This window comes from Hypanus sabinus, chromosome 6, assembly GCF_030144855.1.
Source record: "Hypanus sabinus isolate sHypSab1 chromosome 6, sHypSab1.hap1, whole genome shotgun sequence".
Taxonomy (NCBI): domain Eukaryota; kingdom Metazoa; phylum Chordata; class Chondrichthyes; order Myliobatiformes; family Dasyatidae; genus Hypanus; species Hypanus sabinus.
In genome coordinates this window covers 108,609,179-108,630,222 of record NC_082711.1, presented here as the reverse complement: position 1 = coordinate 108,630,222, position 21,044 = coordinate 108,609,179, and the positions used below count along the sequence as shown (strand labels likewise).

The 21,044-nt window shown below is 43.2% G+C and overlaps 1 protein-coding gene across 3 annotated transcripts in view; it reads right to left on the bottom strand.

Annotated features, from left to right (window-relative positions):
- The window catches only part of LOC132395740 (5' exonuclease Apollo-like), a 41,383-nt gene extending 20,877 nt beyond the window's left edge, over positions 1 to 20,506 (bottom strand). For all 3 annotated transcript variants that reach the window (XM_059972710.1, XM_059972707.1, XM_059972708.1), the window contains exons 1-5: positions 20,407 to 20,506; positions 18,486 to 18,719; positions 13,831 to 13,996; positions 9,769 to 9,951; positions 4,866 to 5,539 (exon numbers count right to left, since the gene is read on the bottom strand). In XM_059972710.1, coding sequence (XP_059828693.1) covers positions 4,866 to 5,539; positions 9,769 to 9,951; positions 13,831 to 13,996; positions 18,486 to 18,674 — 1,212 coding nt within the window. In that variant the 5' untranslated portion in view covers positions 18,675 to 18,719; positions 20,407 to 20,506. The remainder of the gene's footprint in view (positions 1 to 4,865; positions 5,540 to 9,768; positions 9,952 to 13,830; positions 13,997 to 18,485; positions 18,720 to 20,406) is intronic.
- Between the last annotated feature and the right edge of the window lie 538 nt (positions 20,507 to 21,044).

Genomic DNA, 21,044 nt, shown 5'->3' with positions numbered 1-21,044 from the left:
TAATAATGGGATGGTCAAAAATCTTCCTTAACTCTGAAATGAAGGTGGGGAAGGAAGAGCAGGTCTCTGGATGATTGTCCCAAATTGCGGTGGCCCAAGCTAAGGCATTTCCCCGCAACAACCCCATAAGCTATTTTTGCTCGGTCAGTGGTGTATGTGGATGGCTGCTGCTCGAATACCAAGGAGCATTGCAGAAGAAAAGCCCAGCACTTCCCCAGATCCCCAGTGTAGGGTTCTGGTTCGGGTATTTGCGGCTCTCTTGACGGACATGTAGTGGACACATCGGGCGTCGCCACTATAGGCTGTCTGAGTCAGTCAGACAGAGCTCCCGGGGTCGACCGGGTAAGAGATGGACGGACACTCAGTCGACCTGTTCACTGACCTTCTTTACGTCTACTGACAGTTTCCATGTGGCTGTTCAACCACACTTTCTCCTAACTCTTTGTAATTTAAAAGCAACTCACCTTTCCAATTTTAATCAAGGGAGTTTGACCTAAAACAAATTGTTTCTTGTTCCACAGATGCTGCCTGACCTGCTATTTCCAGCATTTTCTGTTTTTATTTCAGATATCCAGCATCTGCAGTATTTTTCTGATTTTCAACATTTTTGGGTAACGATTTGAAAACTCAATTTGCTTGAAAGTGGTAGCAAGAGTAAAGAAACCCAGTTTAAATTGTAAAACGCTGGTTAAGATTCCACTGCATAAGAAGCCCTGCTGTTATAACTTAGGAATGTTGTGTCAGCCCATCAGGATGATGGGATTTGGAGAACGTTCTGGAGCAGGAGGATGGAGAGAGATTTGTGTCTGTCAGTGGTCTGGTTTGGGGTCTTTTTGGCAGGAGCAGCGGAGTGCGATAGAAGGGAAGACGTTGCAAAATGCTGTGGGAAGGAGAGACCCCGTTCCAAGAGCTTTGTGCAGTTGAATGGCTCCAAGAGGACCAATACAAGAGTGAGAGTGACAGAGTGAGAGTGAAAGTGTCAGGGAGTGCGAGTGCGAAGAGAGAGATTGATTGTTCTCATGGACTTCAGACTGTGGCAGGTGCCTTCACGCAGTCCCTGGGTTCGGCACCAGAATGATTATGCCCAGCTTTGGAAGAGATGAGCTCCAACGGTCATGTGCACATTTAGACTGGTTTAATTGTAATGGGCCCTTTTATTTTTTTCATTTTCTTTTAATGACTTTTATAAAGCTGAAATTTGGAAATATACATTTTTTATAATTTTATGTGGTGTACAATCTGTCATTTCTGGGCTACTGACAATTATGTATGGGCAGTCTTCACACAGCATTTGCACAAATCGAGGGTTCTTTAATTGGAACATCACGATGTTCCTGTTTGGTTGACTGAAGTCATGCTGACGGTAGATGTACATTGTTTATGAAAGGGGGCCTTCTCCCCGCTGACTCACGTGTCTGTTAACAAAGCTGGTTAATGAGTCAAGTTTCTATACGAGCCCAGTGAGAGGGTTACAGGGGCTAAATCAACATTCAGCATTTTCTAAAAATGTTAAACACGAGAAATTCTGCAGACGCTGGAAATCCAAAGCAACACACAAAAAAATTAGAGGAACTCAGCAGGCCAGGCAGCAGCTATGGAAATCCATGGGTTTGAAGCAAGAAGGGAGAGTGAGGAGGTGATAGAGCGGAGTTACAGGCAGGTGGTCACACCAGGGCCACGGGAGACAGACAAGTGGGTCACAGTCAGGAGGGGGAAGGGAAAGAGTCAGGTACTAGAGCGTACCCCTGTGGCTGTACACCTTGACAATAAGTACTACTGTTGGGGAGTTCGGGGGGGGGAGAAAAAAGCTTACCTGGGGGAAGTCACAGTGTCCGTGCCTCTGGCATAGAGTCTAGCCCTGTGGCTCAGAAGGGTAGGGAAGGGAAGAGGAAGGCAGCAGTGATAGGCGATTCTGTGGACGCAGGAAAGAAACTCGAATGGTAATTTGCCTCCCAGGTGTGTGACATTTAGATCATGTCCAAGATATCCTGCGGTAGGAGGGAGAACAGCCAGAGGTCGTGGTGCAGATTGGTACCAATGACATAGATAGAAAAAGGGAAGAGGTCCTGAAAAAAGACTACAGGGAGTTGGGAAGGAAGTTGAGAAGCAGGACCATAAAGGTAGTAATCTCAGGATTACTGCCTGTGCCATGCAACAGTGAGAATAGGAACAGGATGAGCTAGAGGATAAATGCATGACTGAGGGATTGGAGCAGGGGACAGGAATTCAGATTTCTGGATCATTGGGACCTCTTTTGGGGCAGGTAGGTGTGACCTGTACAAAAAGGACAGGTTGCACTTGAATCCCAGGGGAACCAAAATGCTGGTGGGGAGGTTTGCTTAGGCTATTTGTGAGAGTTTAAACTAGAATTGTCGGGGAGTGAGAACCGAACTGAAGAGACTGGGGAAGAGGAAGTTAGCTCACAAATAGAGAAAGCTTGTAGACAGTGCGAGAGGGAGAATAGGCAGGTGATAGAGAAGGGACGTGTTCAGACTGAAGGCTTGAGAAGTTTCTATTTTAATGCAAGGAGTGTTGTGAACAAAGTGGATCAGTGTAGAGCATGGGTCGGTACTTGGACGGCTCAGGGACAGGACTGGTTACTTCAAGTGCTGGGTTTTTAGATGTATCAAAAAGGACGTTGGGAGGCAAAAGAGGTGAGAGCGTGGCTCTGTTGATCTGAGATGGTGTCACAGCTGCAGAAAACGTGGACACCATGGAGGGGTTGTCTACAGAGTCTCTATGGGTGGAGATTAGGGAACAGGAAGAGGTCAATAATTTATTGGGTGTTTTTATAGGCTGCCAAATAGTAATAGGGATATCAAGGAGCAGATAGGGAAACAGATCCTGGAAAGGTGAAATAATGAGAGTTGGCGTGATGGGAGATTTTAATTTCCCAAATATCGATTGGCATCTCCATAGAGTGAGGGGTTTAGATGGGGTGGAGTTTGTTAGGTGTGTTCAGGAAGGTTTCTTGACACAGTACGTAGACAAGCCCACAAGAGGAGAGGCTGTATTGTACTGGATTTGGTATTGGGAAATGAACCTGGTCAGGTGTCAGATCTCTCAGTGGGAGAGCATTTTGGAGATAGTGATCATAATTATATTTCCTTTACAATAGCATTGGAGAGACATAGGAACAGACAAGTTAGAAAAGCATTTAATTGGGAGTAAAGGGAATTATGAGGCTATCAGGCAGAAAATTGGAGGCTTAAATGGAAAACAAATGTTCTCAGGTAAAAATATGGAAGAAATGAGGCAAATGTTCAGGGGATATTTGTGTGGAGTTCTGTATAGGTACGTTCCAATGAGACAGGGAAGTTATGGTAGAGTGCAGGAACAATGCTGTACAAAGGCTGTAATAAATCTAGTCAAGAAGTAAAGCTTACAAAAGGTTCAGAGAGCTAGGTAATGTTAGAGATTTAGAAAATTATAAGGCTACCAGGAAGGAGCTTAAGAAGGAAATTAGGAGAGCCAGAAGGGGTCATGAGAAGGTCTTGGCGGGCAGAATTAAGGAAAATCCCAAGGCATTCTACAAGTATGTGAAGAGCAAGAGGATAAGACATGAAAGAATAGGACCTATCAAGTCTGATAGTGTATGAAACCGGAGGAAGTAGCAGAGGTACTTAATGAATACATTACTTCATATTCACTATGGAAAAGGATCTAAGTGATTGTGGTGATGACTTGCAGCAGACTGAAAAGATTGAGCACGTAGTGTTAAGAAAGAGGATGTGCTGGAGCTTTTGAAAAGCATCAAGTTGGATAAGTTGCCGGGACCGGACAAAATGTACCCCAAGCTACTGTGGGAGGTGAGGGAGGAGCTTGCTAAGACTCTGGCAATGATCTTTGCATCATCAATGCATTCCGGAGGATTGGAGCGAGCAGTACAAGATAAGGGAATTACAAGTTTGGTGAGAGTTGATGAGAGTTCTCCAGAGTCGGAGGTCAGAAGCGGTGTCAGAGACCGTTTTCTGATGGGTGAGAGTGGGGTCCTCTTCAAGGGACAGGTATAACAAAGTGTCTGAGAGATGCCCCCTGGCCTCGCTAGGTAAAGATCAGTGAACCACACTACAGCAGCAACTCCTTTGAATGTTGTTTAAAATCACCTGGCCAGACAATTGGTAATGAGAAACTTTATGCTGGTTCTCCAATGTACATGGCATGTGTGGGTACTCTAAGGGAAACCAGAGGAGATGACTTCACTCCATCAGGGCTTCTTCATCACCTGTTCTCAATAGTTATTGCTTGTTCATTTATTAATATTACTTTTATTTTGTATTTAAACAGTTTGTATTTTTTGCACACTGGTTGAAAGCACAAGTTGGTGCAGTCACTATTGATTTTGGTATGGTTATTGTTCTATTATAGATTGGGTATGCCTGCAAGAAAATGAATCAGGGTAGTATATTTTGACATATGTACTTTGATAATAAATTTACTTTGAACTTTGGAATGATGACATAGGTGCAACACCTTAGGCTTCATTGCCCATATTTATACCTTTAAATATATCTCTACCTTGAGAAATTATACCAACGGATAAAATGAAATTGGACAATAGAAGGCACACTGTTAAAACTGAGAATGAATTAGGTTAACCAATACATTAAAAAAAACGAGTGGAAAGATTCAAACTTTCTTGCCACTTTGCCAGCTTTCAAGAACAGGACCGCTACTGCTGATACATTTCTAAAACTTTAACCAGTTATATTTAACACGGACTTGGAATATTCCCCAAAATTCATAGGGTTTAAGAGAATGAGAAATAATTGCACCTTCATAAAGTGATTGCTGGTAAAATAAACATTTCAAATCTGTTGTCTTTGCAATGCAGCTGTTCTCATCTAATCCAACATGTTTCTTACCTTTCGCTTATTCCTCCTCTTAAAATATTGTTCAACAACAGCATCAAAAGATTTCAGACTAGCGTAGCACCAACTCTGCTCCTCTGTACAGAGATCATCAGCTCCATCGCGGTCATGCAGTCCTTTCTCTAGTGATTCAAACACTACACCCCGAGGAACATCCAGAGGTCTTGATTTTAAAAACCAATGAGGCAGCACCTCATTATGTTTCGAATTCTTCTTCATGCATCTTTCTACTGTTTCTGGAACTTGGATTGGCTTCAATTCATCACTTGTACTAAGACACTGGGAGAAGTAGGCGTGGCATGCCTTTCCTTTCACTATAGGCTTAATGGAACAGGGCTTCAGCCTGGCCACAAATTCCTGCAGTTCCTGAAAGGAGGAATGATCCGAATAGGGAATTACGTGAATGTCTTTGTGTGCGAGTTTTATTCTACGGCTTGTTGGGATAATAGCGATCGTAGGGCACGTTTGATTCCACCGAACCATATTAAGTCGGTTAATTTCGTTCTGATCGACCACACGGATTCTTCCAGCCCCGATCTCTGAAGTGAACACGTTGCTCAGTCTCAGCAGCTGAAACATCTGAAGTCTGCGAGGACTCACCACAATCCAGGTTTTGAATGCCAGAGCCAGCTCTATTAACAAGGATTCTTTGCCCAAGTTATATAGACCTGTAATTATAGGAAGAAACAGCTCAGGCATAATCTACACCAGGGGTCAGCAACCTTTACCACTGAAAGAGTCACTTGGACCCGTTTCCCACAGAAAAGAAAACACTGGGAGCCGCAAAACCCGTTTGACATTTAAAATGAAATAACACTGCATACAACGTTTTGTTTTGCCTTTATGCTATGTATAAACAAACTATAATGTGTTGCATTTATGAAATTGATGAACTCCTGCAGAGAAAACGAAATTACATTTCTGCATGCAACAAAAACATTTTGAACTCCGAAAAAAAGACGTTGGGTTGAAGGTTACTTTTAAGTAAAATACTCAACGTCTATTTGAGTCCTTCTTGTATTTATGAAAAACGCCAAACTTAAATTTGCCGCCAGCAGCAAACCAAAAATAACGTCAGCCAGCTGTCAACCTGAAAAATAAAAGGACTATTTCACTGAACAATGAAAACATATGAATATACGTAAAATAATAGGCAATTAAAATATTTATCATACTTGTTCAGGTTGACTCACACCTGACAATTCAGTAGGGATGGATCGATGCTTAGGGGAGTGACCGGGAAGGATAATGTGTTTTTTTCCTCTCTGAACTCACAGAAGCGTTTCCCAAACGATGTTTGCAATGCGAAGATTGCAGAATGTAAATACTCCGAATTTATCATGTCGTGACCTTGTTTGAACTCTCTCAAATTGGGGAAGTGAGACAAAGTGCCTTTCTGTAAACCTCTGGCAAGCAACGTCAACTTGCGCTGGAATGCCAAAACATCCTCCAACATGTGCAGGGCTGTACGTCCTTACCCCGTTGAAGAGCTGTGTTCAGCGTGTTCAGGTGCGCTGTCATGTCTACCATGAAGTGTAGCTTTTCCAGCCACTCTGACTGTTCCAGCTCAGGAAAGTTGAGCCCTTTGCTGCCCAGGAAAGTTTTCACTTCTTCCAGACACGCGACAAAGCGTTTCAGCACCTCCCCTCTGGACAGCCAGCGATAAAAACACGTTGTAGCGGTGTGCTACACGCAGTCAGTAAACTGCAGTCAAAGATAGCTTTATTCGAACTAAACAGCCTTGCTTTTAAGCCTCCCTCAAACCGCCCCCCAAGGGCGCGGATGCTGCAAAAGACACGTACTCACAAACCCCCGTAGGCTATCTCCCTTAGCCTGAACGCTGGCTAATTGTGAGCCGGTTCGGATGTGTCAGGAAATGGGTCGCCACAACGTCTTATTTAGATTGTACAAGATCACCATAATCTTCAAATTTAGATTTACATTTCAAAAACTAACAAACTAACATAAAATACATTTTAATTAAATACTGACCATGTAGCAGTGTGCTGCACGCAGCGCTAAAATTACGACACGGAGTCGGTAACTGCAGTCGAAGGAAAAAACTTTATTCGAAATCTTCAGCCTCACTTTTAAGCCTCCCTCAACCTGCCCCCCATGGCGCAGAGGCTCCAAAGCTCTGTGCTCGCAAACCCCCTTAGGCTATCTAATTGTGAGCAGGTTCGGATGTGCCAGGAAAAGGGTCGCCACAACCAATTATTTCCCAAAGCAACAGGGAGCCGCAGCACAGACGTAAAAGAGCCACATGTGGCTCCGGAGCCGCGGGTTGCCGACCCCCGATCTACACAAACATTTTTTTTACAGTTTCAGAAGATAAAAGCAACAAAAGGAAGAAAGAAAATAAAACTCGAGTACAATGAGCTATGCTATAAAATAGCATCATTGGTATTTTCCAGATGTCCTCAACTGCCTCTCAATCAACACCATTTTTGAAGAGTAATGACTGTTAAAAGAAGGGAATGCAGTAGTTGCAAGCAGCAACGTGACAATTGTCCAATCACTGTCTCTAGATACTGCCTTGTGACAATTCCCAGATCGCTTCCTGCAGCCAAAAGCATGATCTGGTTCTTGTCACATTAAAGATGCACCATTACCCAATCATTACTCATTACCCATTGGTATTTTCCAGATGTCCTCGAGTGCCACTCAATCAATGCCATTTTTGAAGGGTAGTCACTGCGATTACTCTTCAAATATGGCATTGATTGACAGACACTCGAGGACATCTGGAAAATACCAATGCTGCATCTTTAATATGACAAGAACCAGATCATGCTTTTGGCAGTATGAATGCCCAGTGTTCACTTGGCCTTTGTTTAACATCTAGAATCTATATTTATGTATTGGCATGGGACTTGAAAGGCGTTTTGATGCATTAGCAGAAGAACTGCCACCATGTACAATCAAAAACTACCTGCACAAAGTCTTGATACAACTCAGTGACTTTTTCCAGATGTTCCCAAAGCACAGTACGATAAATTTAGAATAAATTACTGCTAAATTATTGTCAGTTTTCTCCTATTGAGGAAATTAATTGTTGGGAGCAACAGTAGCCCAACTCCTGGAACTATGAAACCGTTACAGAGAGCGGATCACAACCTAACATAACATGTTTTCGTTTGTATAAAGCCCTTTCAGTATGTGTCTACCTTTGTAAGGCAATAACTTAAATGATTCTACAAACTATGGATTCTACAACTCAAATTTTTGATATTTATTGCTGATTTATTACTGTTAATTTCCTTTTTATTTTGTATTTGCAGTTTGTTGTCTTTCGCACATTGTTGATTGTCCGACTGTTGTGTGTGGTTTTTCATTCACTCTGTTGTGTTTCTTTGTACTTACTGTGGAGGCCCACAAGAAAATGAATCTCAGGGTTGTACATGGTGACATATATGTGCTTTGATAATAAATTTACTTTGAACTTTGAATTGAGAGAAGGCAAGTTAATGAAACGATGACTTTCCATTCCTCACACCGGTGGTCAATATTCACTGGCTGTTCACTGCAGTAGCAAAGTGGTCAAGACCATTTCATTTCTCGCCCAGCAATCTGCACAGGTAATTCCTTGTAACAGTTATTGAAGGTCAGAAGGAACTTTCCTTATTGCTTCATATTATATTAAAAAATATTGAACAATTAGAGGGTAGCACTGATGAGGATTCCTTTGTAAAGTTGTAATCTGTCATCTCTGCTCATTTTCAGTCTCGGCATCCTTTCAAACAGGTTAAGTTAACAAGCATTACATTCCTTTCTCGATGCTAAACTAGAATGACTTTATACTTCCAAATCCAAGTCCCATCAAATGCTGCCAAGCTTCAATTCTGAATTATATCCTCCATAATGATAGGGTAATACCAACAGAGAAACCAATGCTTTCATTCAGAAATCAATTTTCATCAAGCACCTAAGTGATTCCCATTCCCACCCCCCATTCAAGTTCTCCCATTACCTCTCCCCTAAGTGTAGGGCTCTCAGTCCCAGTAACCGTAGTGTTAACTCTTCAGGCTAACAAAATGTACTGTTATAATGAAATGGCTTCTCTGTAATGTTATTTAATGTTATATTGGGTTTCTGTGTCTGTAATGTTTGGGTTATAACTGCAGAGAAGGGAGGAACTAACCAATGGAGAATTGTTATGCTATCTTGTATGTGTAAGCTGAGCGGGAGTTTGTGATCTTTTTTGGGAGGCAAGTGGACAGCCGTGTGAGGAGCGGACAGCAGTTCCAGGGCAGCGAATACTGGGCGTCGGCGGTTCGGACAGTAACCGAGGTCTCAGAAGGTCGTTGTGGTTTGAACCGGAGGCGTGAGCTCCAATGTATTAAAATATTATGTGCACAAACTGATAAACTTACTGATTTGGCACCTTTAGGTTATCGGTTTCTACTAACCCATCACTAAGAAATAACTAAGTTGCAATTATTTACTCGCCTTTGGTGTGTTGTCTGACATTTGGGTTGCGAGCGTGTACTGGGGGGGCATTACACCGTATTTACACCAAAGTATTGCACTCTTGGCAGGGCGGCAGCAGTTCACCCTAAGTGAACGGGGTAAATGGGGGGCACGGGTGCTACATAAGCAAAGGGGATGATTCATATTTATACCTGGACTACAAGTAGTCACAGCCACCCAAGTGCTGGATTCTTCTAGCAATATTTTTGAAAAAACAGGCCCCTTGACAGTGCCAAAAGGCTCAGGATGAAGTTAAAATCAACAGATTAGACTGGTCTGGCTGTGTAGCATCCATAATTTGGAAATAAACACTTCACACGCCAAAATGCATGATTAAAAACGAGGACCTTTGATGAATAGGGATGGGGCTTTGCTTTATAAAAATGAAGGCAGGCATCAGGAAAACAAAGACGTTTTCATTTCTTACCTATTACGACACTGTGTTCTGGGTGAGCATTGATTATTTCTTTGATCTGTTCAGTAGCCTCTTCACGGGAAGGCACCACACACTCAGGATCACAGTTTGTATTGTCCAGGTAGAGAACATCTATTCTTTTCTCTGTGCTCAGTGGAGAATTGCAGAACATGGTCGGTGTGTAACGGAAATCCGCTAAAAGAAAATTCATCAAAGTACTGTTACCTAAACCGATTTTCACAGCCTCATGCTTTTTCTTTTAAATTCTACCCACATTTTGTTTTAAACTTAACAGTTTTCAGTGGATAATTTAAAAAGTCCCATTAAATTTATAAACTATTCAGTATATCATAGTTGGAAATTTGTGTCCAGATTTGGACACTTAGCTTTAGGAAGCCTATCAGTGCATCAGGGATGGTGACATCACGGTTAAAGCACTCCCAATCATTGAGCACATCTACCTAAAATACTGTTGCAGAAAAGCAGCATACATCATCAGGGATCCCCACCACCCAGGTCATACTTTCTTCTCACTACTGCCATCAGGAAGGAGATACAGAAGCCTCACACCACCAGGTTCAGAAACAGTTACTGCCCCCCAACCATTAAGTGCTTGAACCAAAGTAACATACACAAAATCCTAGAGGAACTCAGCAGGCCAGGCAGCATCTATGGAAAAAAAAGTTGATGTTCTGAGCCCAACTCCTTCTGCAGGATTTCTTGCACCAAAGGAGTTAACTTCACTCAATCTCACTTGCCACATCATTGAAATATTCCCACTACATACGGACTTATATTCAAGGACTCTTCATCTCACGTTCTCAATATTTTTTGCTTATTTATGTATTATTATTTCTTCTTTATGTATTTGCACAGTTTGTTGTCCTCTGCTCTCTGGTAGAACACCCTAACTGGACAGTCTTTCATTGATTCTAGTATGGCTATTATTCTATAAATTTAGAGTATGCCCACAAGAAAATAGTGACATATATGTGATAATAGTGACAAGAGAAAGATATTAAGTGAGAAATACTGCATGTTTGTACATCAACCTCAATAACAGGTCATATTCTGCATGGAGGTCAGTGAACAGTGGTGTGCCTCAGGGATCTGTTCTGGGACCCCTACTCTTGGTGACTTTGATAAATGACCTGGATGAGGAAGTGAAGGGATGGGTTAGTAAATTTGCTGATGACACAAAGGTTGGAGGTGTTGTGGATAGTGTAGAGGACTGTCAGTGGTTACAGCAGGACACTGACAGGATGAAAAACTGGGCTGACAAGTGGCAGATGGAGTTCAACCCAGGTAAGTGTGAGGTGGTTCATTTTGGTAGGTCAAATATGATGGCAGAATATAGTATTAATGGTAAGATTCTTGGCAGTGCAGAGGATCAGAGGGATCTTGGGGTCCGAGTGCATTGGACACTCAAAGCTGCTGCGCAGGTTGACTCTGTGGTTAAGAAGGCATACAGAGCATTGGCCTTCATCAATCATGGGATTGAGTTTAAGAGCCGAGAGGTAATGTTACAGCTATATAGGACCCTGGTCAGACCCACTTGGAGTACTGTGCTCAGTTCTGGTCGCCTCACTACAGGAAGGATGTGGAAACAATAGAAAGGGTGCAGAGGAGATTTACAAAGATGTTGCCTGGATTGGGGAGCATGCCTTATGAGAACAGGTTGAGTGAACTTGGCCTTTTCTCCATGGAGCGGCAGAGGATGTGAGATGACCTGACAGAGGTGTATAAGATGATGAGAGGCATTGATCGTCTGGATAGTCAGAGGCTTTTCCCCAGGGCTGAAATGGTTGCCAGAAGAGGAGGCAAGTTTTAAGGTGCTTGGAAGTAGGTACAGAGGAGATGCCAGGGGCAAGTTATTGTTGTGTGTGTGGTGGTGGTGGTGGTGTTTTTTTTAAAACGTATAGAGTGGTGAATGCGTGGAATAGGCTGCCAGCAGCGGTGGTGGAGGCAGATGCAATAGGGTGTTTTAAGAGACTCCTGGATAGGTACATGGAGCTTAGAAAAAGAGAGCTATGGGTCTTCCTAGGTAACTTCGAAAGTACATGTCCGGAACAGCATTGTGGGCCAAAGGGCCTATATTGTGCTGTAGGTTTTCTATGTTTTATGTTCTAACTAGTACATTAACTGCAAACTTCCTTAAGTTGGTCTTTCTCCAGCAAATATGCCTGGTGTGTGGTGATGACAAATGGCATTCCATGCACATTTTGCTGTCACTTGCATGAAAGCATTCTATGTGTGATGCGAGGACTGCAAAGTGGGCCTGAGCTGTAGGGTATGACCTGCATGAGCCTCAGTTAAAGGGCCCTTGACTCAATTTGTTATTGAGATGTGCAGTGTCCTCCAGCTGGGTTCTTCTTGACAATTTTTTTCTTAGTGTTCATTTTCTGTCATATATACAATACCTATAAAAAGTATTAATCCCCCTTGGAAGTTTTCATGTTTTATTGTTTTACAACATTGAAACACACTGGATTTAATCTGGCTTTTTTGACACTGGACAACAAAAAGAGGCTCATTCGTGTCAGTGAAAGCTGATTTCTACAAACTGGTCTGAACTTATTACAATTATTAAACACAAAATAATTGATTGCACTATTACTCACCACTTGCAAGTCAGTATTTAGGAGATGCACCTTTGGCAGCAATCACAGCCTTGAGTCTGTGTGGATAGGTCTCTATCAGTTTTGCACATCTGGACACTGCAATTTTTTCCCATTCTTCTTTACAAAACTGTTCCAGCTCTATCAGATTGCATGGGGATCGTGAGTGAACAGCCCTTTTCAAGTCTAGCCACAAATTCTCAATTGGATTGAGGTCTGGACTCTGACTTGGCCACTCAAAGGCATTAAGTTTGTTGCTTTTAAGCCATTCCTGTGTAGCTTTGGCTTTACGCTTGGGGTAATTGTCTTCCTGGAAAACAAATCTTCTCCCAAGTTGCAGTTCTCTTGCAGACTACATTAGGTTTTCCCTGTATTTTGCTGCATTCATTTTACCCTCTATCTTCACAAGCCTTCCAGGGCCTGCTGCAGTGACGCATCCCCACAGCATGATGCAGCCACCACCATGCTTCATGGTATGGATGGTAGTCCTGATGAAGGGTCTCGACCCAAAACGTTGACTACTCCTTTCAACGGATGCTGCCCGAACTGCTGAGTTCATCCAACTTTTTTGTACGTTTTGTGGTTTTTTGATAATGTGCGATGTTTGGCTTACACCAAACATAGCATTTAATTTGATGGACAAGAAACTCAATTTTGATTTCATTGGACGACAGAACCTTCTTCTATTGGACTACAGAGTCTCCCACATGCCTTCTGGCAAACTCTAGCCAAGATTTCACATGTTTTTTTGGCCTCCACCAGCAGCTTTTTCTTTGCCACTCTCCCATAAAGCTGTGACTGGTGAAACACCCAGGCAACAGTTGTATGCACAGTCTCTCCCATCTCAGCCACTGAAGTTTGAAACTCCTCCAGAGATGTCATAGGCCTCTTGGTGGCCTCCCTCACCAGTCCCCTTCTTGTGAGGTCATTCAGTTTTTTTAGCACTGTCTGCTCTAGGCAGATTTGCAGCTGTGCCATATCTTTTGATTTCTTGATGATTGACTCAGCCATACTCCAAGGGATATTCAGTGACAGGGAAATTTTCTTGTATCCATCTCCCAACGTTCAAAATAACCTTTTAGCGGAGTTGCCTGGTGTGTTCTTTTGTCTTTGTGGTGTAATTTTTGCCAGGATACCGACTTAGCAGCAGTGCGACCTTCCAAATACAGGTGTATTTTTACTACAATCAATTGAAACACCTTGACTCTCCACTTGAAGATGTGGAGGTGATCCACATTTAACTAATTATGTGAGTGAGTTCTAAAACAAATTCACTGTACCACTGATGATTTGGTGTGTCATATTAAAGGGGGTGAGAATGCAGATACTGGGATCTAGAGCAAAAACTGCTGAAGAATACCAGGTCAAGCAACACCTGTGGAGCCAAAGGGATAGTTGATGTTTTGGGTCAATGTCCTGCAGCAGGACTGGCAGGAAAGTAAGCTTATCTGCATACCTGTGTATAGAATGGTGCCGAAGTAGCCATCAAACAGGAACATGACAGAGCCAGGACAGTGATTGCTGTCAATCAATGTCACAGTCATGGTCTCTTTTCCAACTTCATCAAGATATAAGAGGTGACTCTCCCCTATCTCAAGTGGGTGGATCAATCTTTCCTCCACCTATTGGTAAAAATAAAACAAGATCACTTATTGAAAACACATTAACAAATGTGACATTTTTGTCATAGTATAAAATCAGATATAGTACTAAATTAAGTTTAAAACCTTAAATAATGACACAACATTCTAGACCAGGGGTTCTCAGAGGTTTCTATGCCAAGGTCCCCTACCATTAACCTAGGGACCCCTAGTTGGGATCCCCTGTGCGAAATGTTTTTTTTTGATATAACTTTCAGATTAAAGAATGATATGGATCAGACAGGTAAGCTGAGCTCAATTAAAAAGAAAATCTGTTAGTAGGTTTTTGAGGGAAAATAGCTACGATGGAGATAGTTCTGGAGGAAGCTCCAGGATTATAAAGATTTAAATTGCAACATTCACTGACCAAGCAGAGAAGATCACAGAGTATTCAAATTCAGGAAGATGTGAAGGAGAGGCAAGGAAGGAAGCTGCAATGTCTCCTCATCTCACTCCTAAACAGTCTACTCATTATTCTGAAACTACAGGTAGATGCCTCAACCTGACAAAACATCATCCCTGATCTAGCTTGCCAAACCCTTTCATACTTTTCTCAAAAATACATTCAATAAGATCTCTTCTCATTCTTCTTCAAATCACTTTGATACTCAACATTATCCAATCTCTCAGCATTTAACAAATGTTTTTGCTATGCGAACCAAAGTGGACAACCTCAATTCCTTCCCCTCACCCACATTATCCTCCACCTGTGTCCTCACCCATTCACTCAGCTTATCCATACTCGCAGCCTCGTTATATTCACAATCTCGCCTGTCTTAATATCATAAGCAAATTGGAAACGTGCCATTTGTTTCCTTCCATTGCAGGGGATTGTGAAAAGTGGGGTCCAAGCATCAATCCTGAAATTCAGAGTCATAGAGACAACAGCAGGGAAACAGGCCTTTCAGCCCATCTAATCTGTGCTGAACTATTATTCTGCCTTTGGCCCAATGGGTCCATGCCAACCATGGCATTCTCCTGACTAGTCCCAGTTGCTCAAATTTAGCCCAGAACCCTCCAACACTTCACCTCAGGTACCCATCAAAATGCCTCTTAAATGTAGCAGTGGTACTCATCCCAACCACTTCCTCTATGTATTCATTCCCGAATGTCTAAAGATGTTACCTATCAGATCACCTTTAAAACTCTAACCTCTTCCATCTAGTTTTGGACACCTAACCCCTGGGGAAAAGACTTGAATCACTGAGGATACTCCACAGCGATGGCAGGGTTTGAATGCTATCATCTCCTACAAAGTGAAGCCAAGTGATGGAGTTGACAAACAAACTTTGCTCCCAGATGAGCTCAGTGCCTTTTATGCTCACATTGACCATCAATACATGAAGGCATCTTCACGAACTCCCAAAGCCCTCAATGACCCTTTGATTTCAGTGGCTGAGGCCAGTGTGAGAGCATCCCTCAGGTGGGTGAACCCTCAGAAAGGATCCAGCCTGGACAGGGTACCTGGCTGAGTACTGAAGACCTGTAACGATCAACTGGCTGGAGTGTTCATCGAGATCTTTAGCCTCCTGCGGCAGCAGTCTGAGGATCTCACCTGCTTCAAGCAGACTTCCCTTATACCGGTGCCTGAGAAGAATGTGATAACCTACCTCAAAGGCTATCATCCAGTAGTACTTACATTCAGTGTGATGAAGTGTTGTGAGAGGTTGGTGATGAAACATATAAACTCCTGTCTGAGGAGGAACTTGGATCTGCTCCAATTTGCCAGCCCTCACAACAGGTCAACAGCAGATCACACTTCATTGTCTCTTCAGACAACTTTGGAACATCCGACGGCAAAGATGCATCAAGCACATAGAAATGATCAGTAAAATACAGTCACACAAAAAAAGTCCAGGGCCCTGAATATACGAATGTTACAGCAGTCTGCAGTTGAACACAATATGGCTTGCCTTCTGCTGAGTGAACACTGGGGGCAGCACCAGCTCCGGGTTGGACGCCACACCACACTGCCTCCAGTGGAGCATACCGGCTCCAACATCTCTCTCCTGGGCGGCTGTAAATAGGCAACTCCTCGGCTTGAGGCCGAGTCTTCGTTCCGAAGTTCCCTCACTGTCAGTGAATGTCTCGCAGCATTCCACATTAACATTGTTGAAAAGGGCATTGCAATCACAAGAAAAGCAATGAAGATGAAACACTCACTGTTAGACTGTGTTACGATAGGGCAACGATGAATATAGAATTGAGACTGATTTTTTATAAACAAATAAAACATTTATTTAAAGACTGCTCAACAAAAATGAAAAGTAACCAAACAACTAACTTAACCAGAAGCTAACTGCTAAACAGCAACACAAACAGTTCTTAAAGCAATAAATGCGAACACAGTTCTTAAAGTGGTAAATACGAAAGTCCAAAAATGATTTATACAGTCAATTAGGAGAGACTTTCCTGAAGTAACGAATTCCTTGAAGACGTGATGTTTCTGCCGATCCCCGCCGAAATATACCTTGCCCGAAGGATCTACGACGAAGGAAATTAAAACGGCTTAAAGGCACTGACCTCTCCTTGGCAAAACGCTGCATCCAGCTCTTTCTGCTTCAACAATGCAGGAGCTATATCGGATGCAGGTTACTAATTCCTTGACTGAAGATTAAATAACGTCGATCCTGTCTTACCACCGACAACACCAACTTTCCTCGATCCTTCGGGTTCCCGTACTTCGATGAATTCTTCACTTTCCGACTGAATTGCAAAGGTAGTAACCAAATCACAAGTGGCAGTGTTTAGCAAAACTGCCGGCAATAACCTTTGACTTAAGATTAATTACATCACCCCACCATCACTAGACCATTACATCATGCTCACCAGATACTCAATTACATCATGGTCATAAGACAGTCACAAGATACCCACGTGGTATGTAACAACTGCATGCCTCCTTGGCGTACCAACACTGCCAACGCCTCTCTGCAGACGTTGTATAGATCCTATACAATGTTCTCCTATGCAAGATCTTTCCAAACACTTTCTAAAAAAAAATCCAAATACACTAAATTCACTGACTCTCCCATTACTATTCTACTAATCACATTCTCAAAGATCACCAACAGATTATGAAACAAGGTTTTCCTTTCATAAATTGCACATGAGCTCTGCTCAGTCTTATTATGTTTTAGCAGGGACCAGGGCACGTGATGGGGCAAATATAAATGGAACCCTAAGTAAGTCTCAATAGAATTCTGAGAAGAAACTTTGTTGAAGGCTGCAGTGTGACTGACAGAGTCAATACCCAGCAAGCAAAGTGAAGAAAGATAGTCAAAAAATTTAGTCTTTTCACAGTTCAGACCAGTGATGGTCAGGAAAGAATTAGATATTTAGAACACCAACCTGAATTGTGAAGAAAAGCAACACCGTTTATCAGAACCCTGGAGATCACAGAATCATTTGAGACAGTGCAGTGGAAGAAGAAAATTCAGGCTGTTTCGAGGAAATGGCAAATACGTTCTATAAGGAGTTAATAAGAGAAGATAAAAAGCAAAAAGTTGATGATGCTAAATTTCAAAGTGTTGAGAAAGATCAGTGGAAAGGAATAAAGTCAATGCCTCAGGCCAAGACCCTTCATTGAGATCTGATAAGGATCTCAGCCCACAATCTCAACTGTTTATTCCTTTCCATCAATATTGCCTGACCTACTGAGTTCCTCAGTGTGTGTTGCTCTGGATTTCCAGCATCTGCAGAATCTCGTGTTTGAGAAAGATGTGTTTAGGAGCAAAGAAGTTTGGTGATTAAGTGCAAAAATTCATGTTCAAACTTTCATTAAGGTAACATCAAGAAAAGAAAGTATACAATAATGATGCACTAGAAAGGGGTAGGGATTGGACCATGATGGAATGCTGAATTCCATGGTTAGATTTCAATGACCTCAGGGCAATTAAGAATGAATAAGAAACAGAAAATTGCACAACCTGATACCAGTTGTTTTCAAATAGGGAAATGGGTTCTCTTAAATTTGTGTTTCAGCCATTTTGCACACACAAGCTGGACAGAGGATTCTTCTCTAAACTATATTGAGAACAACAAAGGAATTGTCTGTTTCAGTCCATAACTAATCCCGCACAATTTAGAATTTTACTATGGACGGTCCCAACCCGGTGAAAGGAGGAGGGTTGGGTACTGGGTTAGCAACCCCATCCCGTAACAACCCAGAGCTACAGAAATGCCAACAGAACCTCCAAAGATCTCATCCCTGGGAGAGGAAGGAGAAGATGGGCTAAACCTGGGAGAACGTGAAAGACTGGCCCGCCCAGGACAGAGAAATCTGGGGAGTTGCTGTCAGTGGCCTATGGCCCAGTAGGGCTGATGGGCTTCAGTAAAAGTCATTTAGATTATGGCTTGGATGGGATCCTCCGCAATGGAACGGCTAGTCAATTGTCAACAAATTTAGTATTTGAGTTTAAAGAGGAGAAAACTTGCAAAGATTTTACATGATACACTGTAAAATCCTCACCTGAAATTTCCATTGCAACAACTTGGCAGTAATGGGAGAACAATATATGGATCTGTTCCAGGTAGAAGAGAGACCTGACGTGTGATCGCTATGCAGGTGGGAAAGGAAGAACAAACGGATGTGGCTGCATTTTCGAATCTGCCAGAAATCCACGGCGAAAGGAGTGTTTGGGATTAGCGTACCATTCATTGCAGTCTCCTGAACTACCAGCTCAGGAGTGTAACTCCTAGTGTGCTGTAAAAGCAGAGGATTAACAAATTACTCTTTGGGCAGCTATTACATCTGGTAGAATTAAGACCATAGGAGATAGGAGCAGAATTAGGCCATTTGGCCCATCAAGTCTGCTCAGCCATTTCATCATGACTGATCCATTTCCCTCAGCCCAATCTCCTGCCTCCTCCCTGTAGCCCTTCATGCCCTGACTAATCAACAACCTAGCAATCTCTGCTTTAAACAAACCCAATGACGGCCTCCATAGCCACCCAAGGCATTGAATTCCACAGATTCACCACTCTCTGGCTAAAGAAATTCCTCCTCATCTCGGTTCTAAAAGAAACCCCCCTCTACTCTGAGGCTGTTTTCTCTGGTCTATGACTTCCCCATCATAGCAACCATCCTCCACATCCACACTATAGACGCCTCAACGCAATCAAGGCAAACAAGACATGAGCTTTAATGAAAGCTATTTTTCCATAGAACTTTAACAGTTCACTCTTTCACGCAATGCCCACCAGACATCCGAGGAAATCACTCTTAATCCAATGGACCTCGACCATCAGTGAGTGCCCAGCAGAGACATCCCACCAGGAGTTCACAATGTCCACGAGTCACCTCAGCTGTAGGCATGCAATATCTACGAGTTACACCCCAGTATGTACATTGCTCGAAGGCCACCCCATTGTGGGCACAAAAGCCCACGACCCATGTTTAGGAACAGCTTCATCCTCTCTGCCATCCGATTTCTGAACAGTCCTCTCTATTCCTCTTTCCCACTATTTACTTTTTTTGCAACTTATGGTAATGTGTTCTGCCTGGACAGTTCTGCTGCTACAAAACAGCACAGTTTACAACTAATGTCAGTGACAATAAACCTGATTCTAATCTATCACACAGCACCTATCACGTATGGGCCTGTATCTGCCCGGCCCATGGTCTCCAACTCCCCAACATTTAGCACACACACCCCACGGTTCTCCAACAAGTGGGCACTGCTCCTGCTCTCCATCCACTGGGCACAGTACCCATACACCCCTGAGTGGCCCCACGAGCTCCAAACCTCCCGTGGTTGAGCAGAACCACACACTAGCGTCCAACCAATGCCCGCAGTGTCCGTGAACCATCTGCCACTAGATATTATACACAAACCGCCTGCCAGTGAGTACACAGAAACCGTGAGGTCCCATGTGAGGGCAGAATGAACGCGGGGTCTCTACTAGTACAGCAGGTAAGCCCCCTCTTCAATACTGATGAATCCCAGCTAAACACAGGGCTCCCATGAGCCTTACCCCACTGGGTACAGTACCCATGAACCCATCCCTCTGGGGCAAGGATTCAAGATCAAACCCTCCACACCCATTGTGCAGTGCACATATGAACTTCCTCTGCAATGGGCACAGCAGGCAAGAAACCCCGATCATTAAGCAGAGCACCCATGAGCCCTCCTCGCCCCCCACCCTTGCTGACTTTATGAAACTCCCTTACTGAGCATGGCACCCATGACCCACCGCCTCCCTTTACTGGGAATAGCCCCTACAAATCCCCCACCATGCACAACACAAATAAACACCACACTTCAACTGGGCACGGCACCCATACAACCCCCACCAACACACACACAAAGTGTGGAGCTGATTCTCGTGAACTTTCGCTTTAACACGATCTCGGGGGACATGCTCTGCGATTCACACCCAGCTGTACGGACCTTAGGAAATAAAGAAACAAACTCGCGCACTCCCGCCTCTTTTCAATCACCGCTTAATCCCAACATGGAACACTTCCCTTCCGTGACATCGCGACGCGCTGATTGTCTCTTTGAGTGACAACCAAAATAGCCATTAAATGCTGACGATGAAAATCCTGGCCAATCGTAGATCTTGAAGGGGGGGACTATATCCGTGACGTACCTTATTTGAAGGAAGGCTTTCGCCGTGGCGACCCCTCCCTTGGAGGATCAGTACTGCACGGAGACAACGGGGACACTTTCATGACTGCGCGAAACGGAGTCATCGGAAATGAAAATAAAACTCAAAGTATAAACCTGAAAGAAAACAAATCATCACTGGAACTACTCAGCAGGTCAGGACGGAGAAGCAATGATAAGATTCCAGGTCAATGATCTCTAATGAGTTGAATATATCCGACTCATCCAAAGGATGAGACTTTTCATTCCAGAACGAAGGAGATCATTTCCTCATTTTTCAAAGAAAGGGGTTCCCTTCCTCCAACATCAACACTGCCCTCAACAGCATCTCTTTCAAGCATGCACGTTCTTCACGCACGTTTGCTCTTTCCCCATCCTCCCGCCACCTTAACAGGGTAGTGTTCCTCTTGCCCTCACCT